General features: G+C 41.9%; 1 protein-coding gene across 1 annotated transcript in view; it reads right to left on the reverse strand.

The window, feature by feature from the left end:
• Window positions 1-14,963, reverse strand: part of OSBPL10 (oxysterol binding protein like 10) — a 631,331-nt gene that overhangs the window by 110,819 nt on the left and 505,549 nt on the right. The window contains exon 8 of the mRNA XM_068236222.1: window positions 14,246-14,726. Coding sequence (XP_068092323.1) covers window positions 14,246-14,726 — 481 coding nt within the window. The remainder of the gene's footprint in view (window positions 1-14,245; window positions 14,727-14,963) is intronic.

Below are 14,963 nucleotides of genomic sequence, written 5' to 3' on the forward strand. Positions count from 1 at the left end.
CATTAGGTGCTTCACACCAAAGACCATTATGTTGTCAACTCCCTAACAACAAGTATAGCCATTAGCCCTCCCATAACAATTGCAATTAGAGCCATGATCCCCTGCATAAGAAGTACAGCCATTAACCTACTCACAACAAGTATAGCTATTAGCCCATGCATAAAAGGTACAGGTATAATATGCATCACAAGTAATCATGAAATCTGCTACCATTATACTTCTGGCACGTAACAGGAAAAGCCATCCTGCCCCCCTGTAACAAGTGCACACAAAATGTTCTGTGTAACTGGCCCCCACTAAAGCACAATTGGTGCAGCAAGGATGCAGAATGACAGGTACCTGATTCTGGCAACTCCACCACTTACAGTCTACTAACGTGTACTGTCAGGGGCGTAGCAATAGGGGTTGCAGAGGTAGCGACCGCATCGGGGCCCTTGGGCCAGAGGGGCCCCACAGGGCCCTCCCTCAACTACAGTATTAGCTCTCTATTGGTCCTGTGCTCATGATAATCACTTCTATAGATACTTTGAATAGTGGTAATCATTAACAAACTGTTCCCCATCCCCTTCTTGCACCTCTGACACTGTAGTTGCCATTGGCAGATATTGGTGTGCCGTATCAATTGTTATGTATAGAATGCTTGGGGGGCCCCATTGTAAAACTTGCATCAGGGCCCACAGCTCCTTAGCTACGCCACTGTGTACTGTGTTCACAGAAATAGATGCTTCCCAGCTAACACTAAATACATAACGTACATACAGTGGTGTGAAAAACTATTTGCCCCCTTCCTGATTTCTTATTCTTTTGCATGTTTGTCACACTTAAATGTTTCTGCTCATCAAAAACCGTTAACTATTAGTCAAAGATAACCTAATTGAACACAAAATGCAGTTTTAAATGATGGTTTTTATTATTTAGTGAGAAAAAAAAACTCAAAACCTACATGGCCCTGTGTGAAAAAGAAATTGCCCCCTAAACCTAATAATTGGTTGGGCCACCCTTAGCAGCAATAACTGCAATCAAGCATTTGCGATAACTTGCAATGAGTCTTTTACAGCGCTCTGGAGGAATTTTGGCCCACTCATCTTTGCAGAATTGTTGTAATTCAGCTTTATTTGAGGGTTTTCTAGCATGAACCGCCTTTTTAAGGTCATGCCACAACATCTCAATAGGATTCAGGTCAGGACTTTGACTAGGCCTCTCCAAAGTCTTCATTTTGTTTTTCTTCAGCCATTCAGAAGTGAATTTGCTGGTGTGTTTTGGGTCATTGTCCTGCTGCAGCACCCAAGATCGCTTCAGCTTGAGTTGACGAACAGATGGCCGGACATTCTCCTTCAGGATTTTTTGGCAGACAGTAGAATTCATGGTTCCATCTATCACAGCATGCCTTCCAGGTCCTGAAGCAGCAAAACAACCCCAGACCATCACACTACCACCACCATATTTTACTTTTGGTATGATGTTCTTCTGCTGAAATGCTGTGTTACTTCTACGCCAGATGTAACGGGACACGCACCTTCCAAAAAGTTCAACTGTTGTCTCGTCGGTCCACAAGGTATTTTCCCACAAGTCTTGGCAATCATTGAGATGTTTTTTTAGAAAAATTGAGACGAGCCTTAATGTTCTTTTTGCTTAAAAGTGGTTTGCGCCTTGGATATCTTCCATGCAGGCCGTTTTTGCCCAGTCTCTTTCTTATGGTGGAGTCGTGAACACTGACCTTAATTGAGGCAAGTGAGGCCTGCAGTTCTTTAGATGTTGTCCTGGGGTCTTTTGTGGCCTCTCGGATGAGTTTTCTCTGCGCTCTTGGGGTAATTTTGGTCGGCCGGCCACTCCTGGGAAGGTTCATCACTGTTTCATGTGTTTGCCATTTGTGGATAATGGCTCTCACTGTGGTTCGCTGGAGTCCCAAAGCTTTAGAAATGGCTTTATAACCTTTAGCAGACTGATAGATTTCAATTACAGTACTTTTGTTCTCATTTGTTCCTGAATTTCTTTGGATCTTGGCATGATGTCTAGCTTTTGAGGTGCTTTTGGTCTACTTCTCTGTGTCAGATAGCTCCTATTTAAGTGATTTCTTGATTGAAACAGGTGTGGCAGTAATCAGGCCTGGGGGTGACTACAGAAATTGAACTCAGGTGTGATAAACCACCTTGTAAGATATGAGCTATACAGGTCTCAAAGCTTTTGTTTGTTTGAGTAGCCATTTTCCATCCACACAGGTAAACAATAGTCTGGGTGCTGGATTCTTCTTTCACAAGCAACAGTTAAACAAAAGCCCTAGAGACAAAAGACTCACTTCCTGTTTAACTGACCTTAGGCGGAGATAAAGTTCAAATCTGCATCCTTTCAGCCAATCACACTGAGCCTTCTCACAGGGAAGTGATGTATGGTGAGGGGGTGGAGTCAAGGGGTATATTGTCTTTGAGCATGCTGTTTTCTACGCTCTGTGTGCTGTGGTCTGCTGTGAGAGCTGTTTCTCTGAATGGGTAAGAGAAGATCATGTAATGGTTCTGGGTAATATGGGTTGTATTTGTAGGACATATTGGGAAGCTGCATTCAGGTTACCTATATTAATGTATACATTGTGTGCATTGGTTTCTAAGCTTTATGCTTTATACTGTTGAATTTCACTGTACTTGTTGCTTACTGTAATACATCAATATCTGTACCTGTATCACACATATCACATGCAATATAAACTTTATGAGATGCATTATCACCAATTTGAGTGTTGCGTGGTGTCTGTACCTCTTAGCTAGACAGAGATGCTGTTCCATAGACTTGGGTGTTGTGGTTCTGTCTCTTAGCTGGAGAGAGATTATTCACTTAGAAGGGGGGAATTTTACCTGGGTTGCAGATCTGATATCTGCTAAATTATCTTGTAGCCGCCTAAATTGAGCTATCACACCTTTAAGTTATTTTTTAACAAGGGGGGGGCAATCACTTTTTCACACAGGGCCATGTAGATTTGGAGTTTTTTTTCTCACTAAATAATAAAAACCATCATTTAAAACTGCATTTTGTGTTCAATTAGGTTATCTTTGACTAATAGTTAACGGTTTTTGATGAGCAGAAACATTTAAGTGTGACAAACATGCAAAAGAATAAGAAATCAGGAAGGGGCAAATAGTTTTTCACACCACTGTATATTAGTAAAAATCATCTTATAAATATTGCTGTAATGTTTCCTCACCTATTCATAATATATGCATCTAGCCAAAACCACGTTCACACCTGGGTAGACGCCCGCCGACGTTACATCTCCTTAAGGGGTCTTGACCTACTAAGTACTCTATTGTCTTCCTGTGCTACTGTTGCATATCTGTTAGTCTACATTACTATATATCTTGTCTTGTGTACTACTTGAGCTGTCTGTGCTAAAAATAATTCCATGTACAAACCCGTGTACTTGGCCATTAAACTTGATTCAGATTCTGATTCTGATATACAAAAAGAGCAAACAAAATGGGGCGCATGCACGGCATGCTCTAAGCATTGTTATTTCCAGACGGGCACATGTAGCTCCCTCGATAAGCGGGTATCGCTTATTGAGGGAGCTACATGTGCCCGTCTGGAAATAACAGTATTTGCCCTGTTTTGCTGTGTTATATGGCCCCAAAACATAGAGGCAGGGCTGCCAGAGCTGCTGGTGCCCACTTGTATGGGTAGAAAAAGCAAAGAAAGAAAACGGATGTGTTGATCCTTGGATCAGTATTTTCTGAGGCCTGCTCCGCCACTGAGTCCTAAGATGGCATTCAAGACCGGAAAAAAAGGGCTCAGGAACATTTACAGAAAAAAACGGCTCCACCATAGGCGCCTATTGTAAAAGCTGTGATTTACGCCCATAATCGGGTGTCTCCCAGCACCAAAACATGGACAACGCATGACAGACAATGTGTTGTTGACTTTATCAAATTCCCTGATATCATTGGCTGTACTGCAAAAAGAACTTAAGTATTATAGTTTGGTGTCTTATTATAACAAATGCAATTCTATTTGTCCACTGCATTGGTGACTTCCATACGGGCTACGCAATCAGACACTTTGAAGTACTGGAGCAAACTTATACCCAGGGATACAAATAATACAATATTCATTCATTGATTTCTAGAATATGAAGTTTTACAGTGATAATAATAAAAATAATACTGTTCTACTAGCCTAAAACTTAAGAAACATCAAGCCATGAGTGAAATGCCTGTCTTTGTTTCCAGAGGATTCATGTTTACAGCCAATAATGGGCAACCCTGCTTTCCCCCCTGGCCTTCAGCCCCTTCCCTTCTCCAATTGGCATGAGCATCATATTTGTTTTGTTGAAGAAGTGTTGGATCCATTTAATCACCAACCATATCCTTTTGTAATCAACTCGCATATCCAATGATGATTGAACCATTATCTAATGGCTGCAAGGTGTTCAATTGCAAAACATGGAAAGGATAAAAAACAGCCAGGTAACCAAGAACTAATATCACAAATCTCTTATGTATATAAATTAGAGCACCTTACAGCTAGATAGGCCTCAATTTACTAAGATCATGGTTGTGATAATAAACGTTGTCAGATAAGATGCATCAGCACCAGAAGGTATGGAAAAACTCTACACTCTTCAGTCTTTTCTCTTTAGCGGGGTCCAGTATTTTACAGGTTGAATAATAGTAGATCTGTATCAAAACTGAAGGACGCCCATGACTCACGTAGTTCTTTAGTTTTTTTCAGCTTTTCTTCCATCCTTTTCTTCTGCTGCCTGTTTCTGTTCTTTTGTTATTATTTTCTGGGAAAATATTGTAAAGCAGGCCTGCTGTGCCAGTGAATGTGAGCCATCTAGACAAGAAGTTGTAAGTAGGGATGATATACTCACATCCTCTACATCCATTATGGTAATAATGAATTGATAGTTAGATGATGTCTCATGTAACTGTGTTGTTTACATTTCATAATATATTGTAAGCAAACAGTGTATTTTTCTACAATTTTCTGTATATATACAATCTTTTCAATAAAAACTTTAAATACAAAGAAAATAGCAAACAAAACTATTCTTATATTTGTACAACACAGTGTATGAAAAAATGCATTCCTTTGGCCAACATTTGTAATTGTTGTGTTTTTTTCCAATATCGTTAGTCAAAAGATACTAAAGATTGCTACAGGTTTTTTTTCCTATTGTGCTTTAGGAAGGAAAATGCCACTGCCTCTATTGTATTCATTTAACATTAGATAAGAAATGGAATGATTTGAAAAGTAAACTATATTATACACACCAGTTAATCAAGAAAGCATACATACAACATGGTTTTCATGTAACTAAAACGATAATGTGGGAACATATGGCAAGCAGGCACAATGTCTATATCCTGGAGTACTGTCTGGGGACCTCTCCTTCAGGGGAGGAAAAATAATCGGCAAATTTGTCCTGAAGAGTGCCTGTGACTGTACATGTGACTGCACAGGAGTCCAATGAATTACATTATCTCCATGCTTCAGAAGGTCATCAAAAAAACCTGCTCTCACGGTGGAGGACTCAGTTGTGCAAGGCACAGGCAGCTTTCATGACCTTATCAATCTTGTCTGGGTGAGGAATGATTGCACTGAATACCCTATATTTGCTGGTAACTGTGAAAAGCACACAATCCAGTGTGAGTGTGACTCCACTAAGGAGATAATTGAAGAACATAATTGTGCGGAACAGAGCCTCCGTTTGGGTATGGCTTCATTAGGTTGGTATCAAGTGGGAAACCCTGCCTGCCACTAGCGCAAAGGGGATTAATTCCAGTAAACTTCTACAGCGTTCTCCCCCAGCCGGATGGCATGAAAAAGTAGCCAGGTGGCATGAGAAAATAGCCGGGTGGGGTGAGATGGAAGAATGCAGGGCTGGTGCTTCTCTGTTTACAGCAGAATCAGAATCATATTTATTTCGCCAAGTACAATGGGGGGTTGTATCCGGAATTATTTTTGGCTCACAGGGTCGGAGATGTACAAACACATACATGTAATCCAACACATACAATCAGGTACAGTAATACAAGTAAGCATATACCTATATATACATACAGCACTTAATCTAGTGAAGGACGCGTGGTGAGGAGGAGGTGAGCAGATGATAGCCAGGTGCTCACCAAAACTAGCCGGGTTGAGCACCTGGCTAAAAGAGCCAGCCTGGGGAGAAAACTGTTCTACCCTCAAACTTTAATGCATAAGGTGGTTATTTGTGCATATCTATAGCAAACAACCTGATTTAGCCACATGAAAAACATCATCCACACCAAAAAAAACCTCTTGAAACTGCCTAGATAACCATATACAACTGATACATGTATTTTTCCAGAGATTTTAACAGTGTCTGCGCAGACTAGGTCTAAGTGAATTCATTGCCAGCCAGGTCACCCCACAGTGAACCTCTATGATTCACCCAACAGCCATCATAACCAAACACACCTTCCACATATTAAGTCCCCCTCCAACACTCACCCCAGAAAAGAAGAGGGGACCTAGTATTCCATCTACCGTGCCCCCCACCTTAGCCAGCTGTGACCTGACTCCCCCCCCTTTCCCCTTCCATAAGCACAGCATACCCAATATTACACCCCCCCTTCCCCAACAAAGTATTGCCAGTCAACCCCCCCCCCCCCTTCCCCAGCAAGCATACCAAAGCACCTGGTGCAGTCACGTCCTTACAGCCACCAGCTGCAACTAACTCCATACGGCACTTAATGCATGTCATGTGACATGCGTTGGAACCCTATAGAGGATGCAGCACAGCCGGCAAGTGTAAGGAGAGTTGCTGTGAGCTACTCTGCATAGCCGAGGCAGAAAGAGACAGGGCCCACAGAACAGCACAACACAGCCTCCAAACTGGCACAGGTCTGTGTACTGGGGGTTGGGGACCCCTGGACTAGATGACAGGGTCAGAGCATCTCCAAGATTGGGCCTCAGAAACTCTCTGCTTTCCAAACTAGGTGCTATTGCCAAGGTTGATAAAAAGTGCAGACAGAATTTAGGGGTAAAAAACTCACTTGTTTCCTGTGAAACCTTTTTCTACACATCTACACACACGCACGCACGCACGCACACACACACACACCTCCCAGTTGGAAGAAGTCCAGAGTTCTCTAGCCACCACCGCCTTTGTTGCAATGGCCCACTTCCAACTCAACAGCAAGGGCCTGATAGGCCATGGCAACACAGGTGGGGGTAGCTACGAAGCTCCCGACTTCTCTGGCGAGGATTCAGGCAAGAAACGCCACAGCGATTTAGCTGATAGGGGTGTGGGGTGTGTGATATGTTATTTAAGATTAATGTCCATTTCCTGGAGAACAGGTGAGTTATTTGACTGTTAAATTGCAGAACACCGATACTATGTTAGGGTACAATGAGGATTCCATTAACTATAACGTACAGTTCACTATAGGTCCTCTTTAAATACTATACAAAGTTGTCCTTGCTACACTGATATCAGTGAAAATAATAAAACCAGTAAACAGTTTTATTATTTTCAGAAGAAAAACCACCATGTTTCTACTTCACACACCAACACTAAGTTAAATGACATTCAAAGAATTAAAGGCCCTGAAAGCCTCTTGTAATGTTAATGGGAGAGAATAAATTGTTTCTAAGCAGATTATAATAAAAACACAGTAGGTCTGCTGGAATAATGCTTGCACTTTGTTTAAAGGTGAACAACTCAATAGTCAGTCAGGTGAAGAAACCATTTGTGAAATAAGCCAAAGGTTAATTAGTCTAAATAATTATGCTATTGGAGAAGATGGTCTGCATTCATTATTTTATGCCGGGTAAAGAGTAAAATAAATATATTTCTGGCATTTCATGCATGGCTTGATGTTTCCTAAGTTCTAAGCTAGCAGAACAGTATTATTATCACTACAGCTTCAAGTCAATCTCTAGGGAAAAAGTTGATTCTGCGTTTTTCTCATGTATTGCAAATAAAGTATCGTGCTATCTACATATAATGCAAATACACAGCAAAGTGGACCCAATTTTAATTCCTGGATTAATGGGCTACTTCTGATTTTAATGGCCAGGATTGTGTTAATCTTAGCAAAGAGGAAAAGGGAGATAAACTATCCATAGTAGGGATGATCAATGGGATGCAAATAATTCTCATTTGATGCAGGATTATGCAATTTTTATGCAAATGTATGCAACTTTAAAATGGACCAACTGAGTTCCACATTGGTGGAATTTGATTGGTCCATTTTCAAGCGGATCAAGTTCCACACAAAGTTTGCATAATCCTGCATCTCAGACCTGTATCAACCCTATTGAGAGCTACAGTATCACCCTAAAGGAGGGTAGATCTAACCATTAGCAGTAGCAAAATGCAAGGCATATTTGCTGTATCCACAGTATACCTGCATCACTAAGGAGTTTTTACCCTTACGGACCAAAGCAATTTTCATCTGTTAGCACTCCTCCCTTTCATTTTCCAAAAACTTTATCGCTACTTATCACAACAAAATGATCTATACCTTGTTTTTTTGTCATAAATTAGAATTTTGGGGAGTGATATTTGTTTTCACTAATTACTTTACTTTTCTATGCATTTTAAAGGGAAAAACATGGAGAGAAATGAAAAATACACCATTCTCCAATTCCATCCCCTAGTTAAGCCCAAGTGGACAAATATCATCGTCCAGCAGGAGCCGCTTAGTGGCAATCTAGGCGTATATATTCGTCCAGTGATATTGCGGCGGGTTCGTGCTTGTAGCCGTTGGGACTGCGGAAGGGGAATGTCACAAGGCAAGGCTTTATCAAAACAAAAAGAGGACGTGGAAGACTCCCGAAAGGTGTGGCAGATATAGACCTAACACCTGTGCAAGTTGGCCATCTGGCTTGGACCTTGACGCCCCTTTTACACTTGTGTGCTGCGTTGCCCCACGTTACGCTTCCACGCTGTAAAGGCCATGCAAGTCTAGAGAGACTTGCACACTTCACGCGATGTGACGCTGTGCTCCAGAAGAATCCAAAGTCTGCAGCACATTGACGCATGATCCATTCCTACCACACTGATTATACAGCAAGTCAATGTCAAGTCAAGCCTCATTAGTCTACACAGGTCGCATACCTTCCTTGTGCTGTTCAATAATCTCAGTACAGTAGAGTCCCAGTCAACCAGGACTCAACCAATAGTCAGTCTTAACCAACTGGCAATAAATGGGGGAGCCATGGGGGCATGCTTCTCTCTGCGGAAGGGGAACGTCGCAAGGCTTTATCAAAACAAAAAGAGGACGTGGAAGACTCCCGAAAGGTGTGGCAGATATAGACCTAACACCTGTGCAAGTTGGCCATCTGGCTTGGACCTTGACGCCCCTTTTACACTTGTGTGCTGCGTTGCCCCACGTTACGCTTCCACGCTGTAAAGGCCATGCAAGTCTAGAGAGACTTGCACACTTCACGCGATGTGACGCTGTGCTCCAGAAGAATCCAAAGTCTGCAGCACATTGACGCATGATCCATTCCTACCACACTGATTATAAAGCAAGTCAATGTCAAGTCAAGCCTCATTAGTCTACACAGGTCGCATACCTTCCTTGTGCTGTTCAATAATCTCAGTACAGTAGAGTCCCAGTCAACCAGGACTCAACCAATAGTCAGTCTTAACCAACTGGCAATAAATGGGGGAGCCATGGGGGCATGCTTCTCTCTCTTTACTTCTACTGCTGCCTGCTGCATTCTTTGTATGGACAGAAAAGACTATGGAGAGCGTCTACTAGCAAATATCACAAACGTTTATTGAATCAAAAGTCAGTCACATAAAACTCCCGTATCCCCCCCTAAAATACACGGCCGTGTATAGCTAGATGTCAGCTGACCATACACACTGAACCACACATAGCAGCAAAGCAGACATACTCAAACTATCTAGACAAACTTAGTGGATACTTCACAATGCAAATCTGACATGAGTAACTGAATGCTTCAAATCCACAGCCCAGATGCTGCAATATACATCCTCTGTGATTCTTAATCTGCCACGCTGTAAGGCTGACTCAGTAAACTAACACTTTCCGCTTGAAGACTGTTTTTAGTCTATGATAGATATAAGCAGGGTCGGACTGGGACACTGGGGGCCCACCAAAGAAATTTCAACCTGGGGCCCACACATCCCATGATTGCGGTGTAAAACGGGCGTGACCATGCACCGGAAGGTGGGCGAGGTCATAATGTATTATGGACAGGGCCAAATGTGCATGATCTTAGCAGCATTGTAATTCAGAGACACTGCTTCCCAGCAAAACTTTGCATAGAGTTCCCTCCTTCAATATAAAGTAATGTCCTACTTTGCAGAGGTTGTGACCGCAGAGGTTGCAGAGGTTGCGACCGCAGAGGTTGCGACCGCATCGGGGCCCTTGGGCCAAAGGGGCCCCAAAGGGCCCTCCCTCAACTACAGTATTAGCTCTCTATTGGTCCTGTGCTCATAATAATCACTTCTATAGATACTTTGAACAGTGGTAATCAGTAAGCTATTCCCCATCCCTTTCTTGCACCTCTGACACTTTAGTTGCCATTGGCAGGTTTTGGTGCGTCGTATGCGCTTTGAGTCCTATGGGAGAAAAGCACTTTACAAATGTTATTGTATTGTATTATTGTATTGTACCAATTGTTATGTATAGAGTGCTTGGGGGACCCCATTGTAAAATTTGCATCGAGGCCTACAGCTCCTTAGCTACGCCACTGCTCTCAGCATGATGGATTACAGCACTGAGAAGAGAATTTTTGTGCTGCAGGCAGCAATTGGAGCTCTGTCAGTCAAGGAGGGGTGCCCACCAGAGACCTGGAGGCGGGGCCCACCAAGGGAAAAAACTGTACTACTGTGGCCCAGTCCGACCCTGGATATAAGGTGCGATTACACCGCTCACCAGGCATCCCCCTCAGTTCAATTGTAAAGCATTCTTTGTATGGCTCTGGATACTCCACCGACCTGCAATTGGTCATGTGCACAGGTGACAAGCCACACAGAGGATGCAGCAAAGCAGCCAGCAGCTGCATAAAGTGAAGAGGACTGGTAAGTAGCTTGCGCTGTACACTATTCTGCCCTTGCTCTGTGCGGAGGGTTAGTGTTACATTGAGGCCCCCGGTTCTTGAACACTCTAGCAACCAGAAATTACGGTACACATACAATACAATACAATAACATTTGTAAAGCGCTTTTCTCCCATAGGACTCAAAGCGCATAGCTGTGTCTCAGATTAATACAGGGTTGCAGGCTGGGTTGTGTTACAGAGGAGATAGTCAGATGTTCATGAATGCCAGACTGAAGAGGTAGGTTTTCAGTTTAGGCATTAGGCAAAATCTCGCCTGTGCCAAATAACCAAGACCCTCCTGTATTATGTTTATTATTTGGAGACTAAAGAGCCCCATGAAATGCTGTAACCTGAGTTATTGCTTTAGGTCTACTTCATGGTCATCACTCTTCTGTACTGCAACATTAAGCAGTGAGTGTGGAAATGCCTCTTCTTAGCAGACCACACAGTGAAGTGAGCAGTCCAGAGTACTCTCCTCCTTTAATGACATGACAGCGTTGTGTGTACACATCAATCACAGGTGATGTACAAACAGGGTAAGGATACTTATTCAGTATCCTGGAATTTGCTCCAAAGAATCAGCAGTGGACCACTTTTATAACAGATCTTTTCCACCAGCCAATAACTTCAATATCATACAGTGGTTACAAAAATACTCAGGAAGGGAGCTCTGCTCTTGTAAACTTACAGTCTAAAATGACGGGAGAGGAAACAAAAGGTGAAGAAGTACTGGCAGGCATGAAAATAAAAGACAGCGCCAACTGCCATTATCTATAACCACACCACCTAACAATGGGATAGGTTGAAAGTTTTTTTTTTTTTATAGATATACATATGCACAGAGGGAGGTACAAGTTGGTTGGCAGTTGGAAACAGCTGTTATTTCTCACAATGCAACAAGGCTCACAGGCAGGAAAATGTCAGGATCTAGGTCCTGACATCACACTGTGGGAGGGATTTCACCACAATATCAGCCATACAGACATCCCAGATTATCTGTTTTAGAAAAGGTAAAGATTTCTCATGGGAAAAGGGGTATCAGCTACTGATTGGGATTTAAGTTCAATACTTGGTAACAGTTCCTCTTTAACCACTGTATCCACCACTACAGTATATCTAGGTCCTCTGTGACTTCATCTGAGCCACGAGTCAGTAGATATACGTCTTGTAGCAGAAGCAGTGCTGTGCAGGATTGGGCTTGCTCCTGTGCACATTTCTGGCACTATCTGATGCAGCACTAATTGGTGAATGGGAATATATGTTTCCTGAGCTAATGAGATTGATATTTACCATTAAAAACACTTATTTTCTCAGTTCATAGTGAAAAATACACTTTATAGCATTATTTCCGAATCAAATATCTTCACCATAAATTGTGACAGGAAAATAATCTAAGTTTTGTGATAAGCGGTACAATAACCAAACAAAATGTGTGTTTTTTATCTACAGTAACACTTTTTATTTTTAAATTGGAATTGGTAAAACTGAGAAATAATGTGTTTTTTCTATTTTGTCCTTGTTTTCCCATTAAAATTCATAGAAAACAAAATTGTTCGAGGGAAAAAATGGCATACAATGAAAGCCTAGTTTGTCTTGAAAAAAAAAAACAATATATATTTCATTTCGGTGTCATAAGTAGGGATAACGTTATTTCTGATTAAATAAGGACATAGCTAAACTATCAAAACTGCTCTGGTGCATAAGTAGGAAACAAGGTCTGGATGCGAAGTGGTTAAAACAGCACATGGACTCCTCAGTTCCTATTCCTAAACACTGTGTTTTTATAAAGAGAGAGAATGTGAAACACAGGGGTAAAAATGTCCCATTCATTTTTTTTAGAACGTGTTGCTGGCATCAAATCAAAAACAAATTGTGTGTGTGTGTGTGTGTGTGTGTGTGTGTGTGTGTGTGTGTGTGTGTGTGTGTGGGGGGGGGGGGGGGGGGGGGGGGGGGTAGAATTTGGGTTGTAATATGTCATGTCCGTAGTAATACATTTGCATTTTTAAAGTCCTAAGCAATACAAAAACTTATTAAATAACAATATCCTTTCCTTTACCAAGGCTTTGTTTAAAAAAATATATTTCTAATAAATGTTAGAAATTACTCCCAGCTACATAAAATACATATAAAGCCGGGTTTACTGAATGTACATTCTATGAGACACAGTATTGTGCTTTCACATAAATAATGAATGCATGGCAATGCACTACTCATTACATTGAATGTGGCCATTCGCATTACAAATGTTATAACACAGCATAATTTTAACACACTGTTGCACACATTTTTTCGATGCTCTATGCACATTATAATGAAAAACATTGTAGCATAACAAAAATGCACTCAATAAAATGTTCATATGTAGTGTAAGACTAGTGTTATACAACACATGTGTATAGTATATAGCGTGAATTGGCACTGTGGTATATCTAGAGACCTCCGCCTGCCCAGTGATTTAGCATTACCAGGGAAAAGGTTTTAAACATAAGGATAATATTTTATGGTAATAGTTTGCAGCCTTCACCTGAGTCATATTGGAACACAGTGGTGGTAGCTCAAAAGGTTGGTGAATTAGCAGTTGTGCAACTGCACTCTCATGCAGGTGTCTGGATTTAAAGGACAATTGAAATAAGATGAATATGAAGGCTGCCATATTTATTTCCTTTTAAACAATACCAGTTGCCTGGCAGCCCTGCTCGTCTATTTGGCTGTAGAAGTGTCTGAATAACACCAGAAACAAGCATGTAGCTAATCTTGTCAGATCCGACAGTAATGTCATAAAAATCTGATCTGCTGCATGCTTGTTCAGGGTCAATGACTAAAAGTATTAGAGGCAGAGGAACAGCAGGATAGCCAGGCAACTGGTATTGCGTAAAAGGAAATAAATATGGCAGCCTCCATAGCCCTCTCATCACAGTTGTCCTTTAAAAACAAACAAACAATCAAACTCTTACTGCGGATGGTGCATCCAAGTGCAATCACACAACAACTAATCCACACAACTCTTAGCAACCCTCACTATGGTCTGGTATTACCCTGGTGATCATGATACATTCTAAATAACAGTCCCACCCAGATTTGCTATATAATTTGTGTGATGATGGATAAGCTTGGTGATCTGTGGAGTTGCCTCAGTAAATCAGACCCATTGCGCTAATGTATTCAGTTCAATGCTATTCAACAAATGTAGTAATTCTACATACCTTCTCCGACCATTGAAACCCCAATGGACATCCCCAGGAACTTGCTTTTGGTCCATATGTGTGCATTCACACACATCTTCTTCTCTTTGCATTCACAATAAAAACAAGACACAGGAGGGTGATGAGACACTTGTTCAGCCACAAACCGCACTTTGTAGGACTCACTGTTGGATTCCTGCTCTAAGTTGGGTTCTTTGGCGATTGCACAGGCACTCTGAGTTCTGCAAGGCTTCACCTTTTCCTTGGGAACATCCCAGCTACAATGGAACGTTTCACCAATAATTGGATTATAAGGCTTTTTGGCAACTGCTCCTTTGCGGCCTTCATGGAAGGTTGTCAAATAATATTCCACAAAGCTGATCATTCGCTCCTCAGGGGTGGTGCCAGCCGCAATGGATAGAAACAGATCAGGGTGGGCCATAAAATTTGCATACATCTCCAGCAGAGATCTCTTCTCCAAAATAAAGGTTGGGAGCACTACCTGCCATGGAAGAAGAGAAAGGATAGAACATTATCTCACATTGGATAGTTACAGGAAATAACAAAAACTCATAACTGAGTGCAGTCACGCCCTTCTCAGGGTGACTACAAACCCTCTAACCCATGCCACGCCTCTGCACACCCCAATCACCTCCTCTTATGCAGGCCATGCCTATTACCACAGCGCAGTCATAGTCTTACCTCTGTGACAATGAAAAGGCTAAGCACTTGTCACATG

This window comes from Hyperolius riggenbachi, chromosome 5, assembly GCF_040937935.1.
Source record: "Hyperolius riggenbachi isolate aHypRig1 chromosome 5, aHypRig1.pri, whole genome shotgun sequence".
Classification (NCBI taxonomy): domain Eukaryota; kingdom Metazoa; phylum Chordata; class Amphibia; order Anura; family Hyperoliidae; genus Hyperolius; species Hyperolius riggenbachi.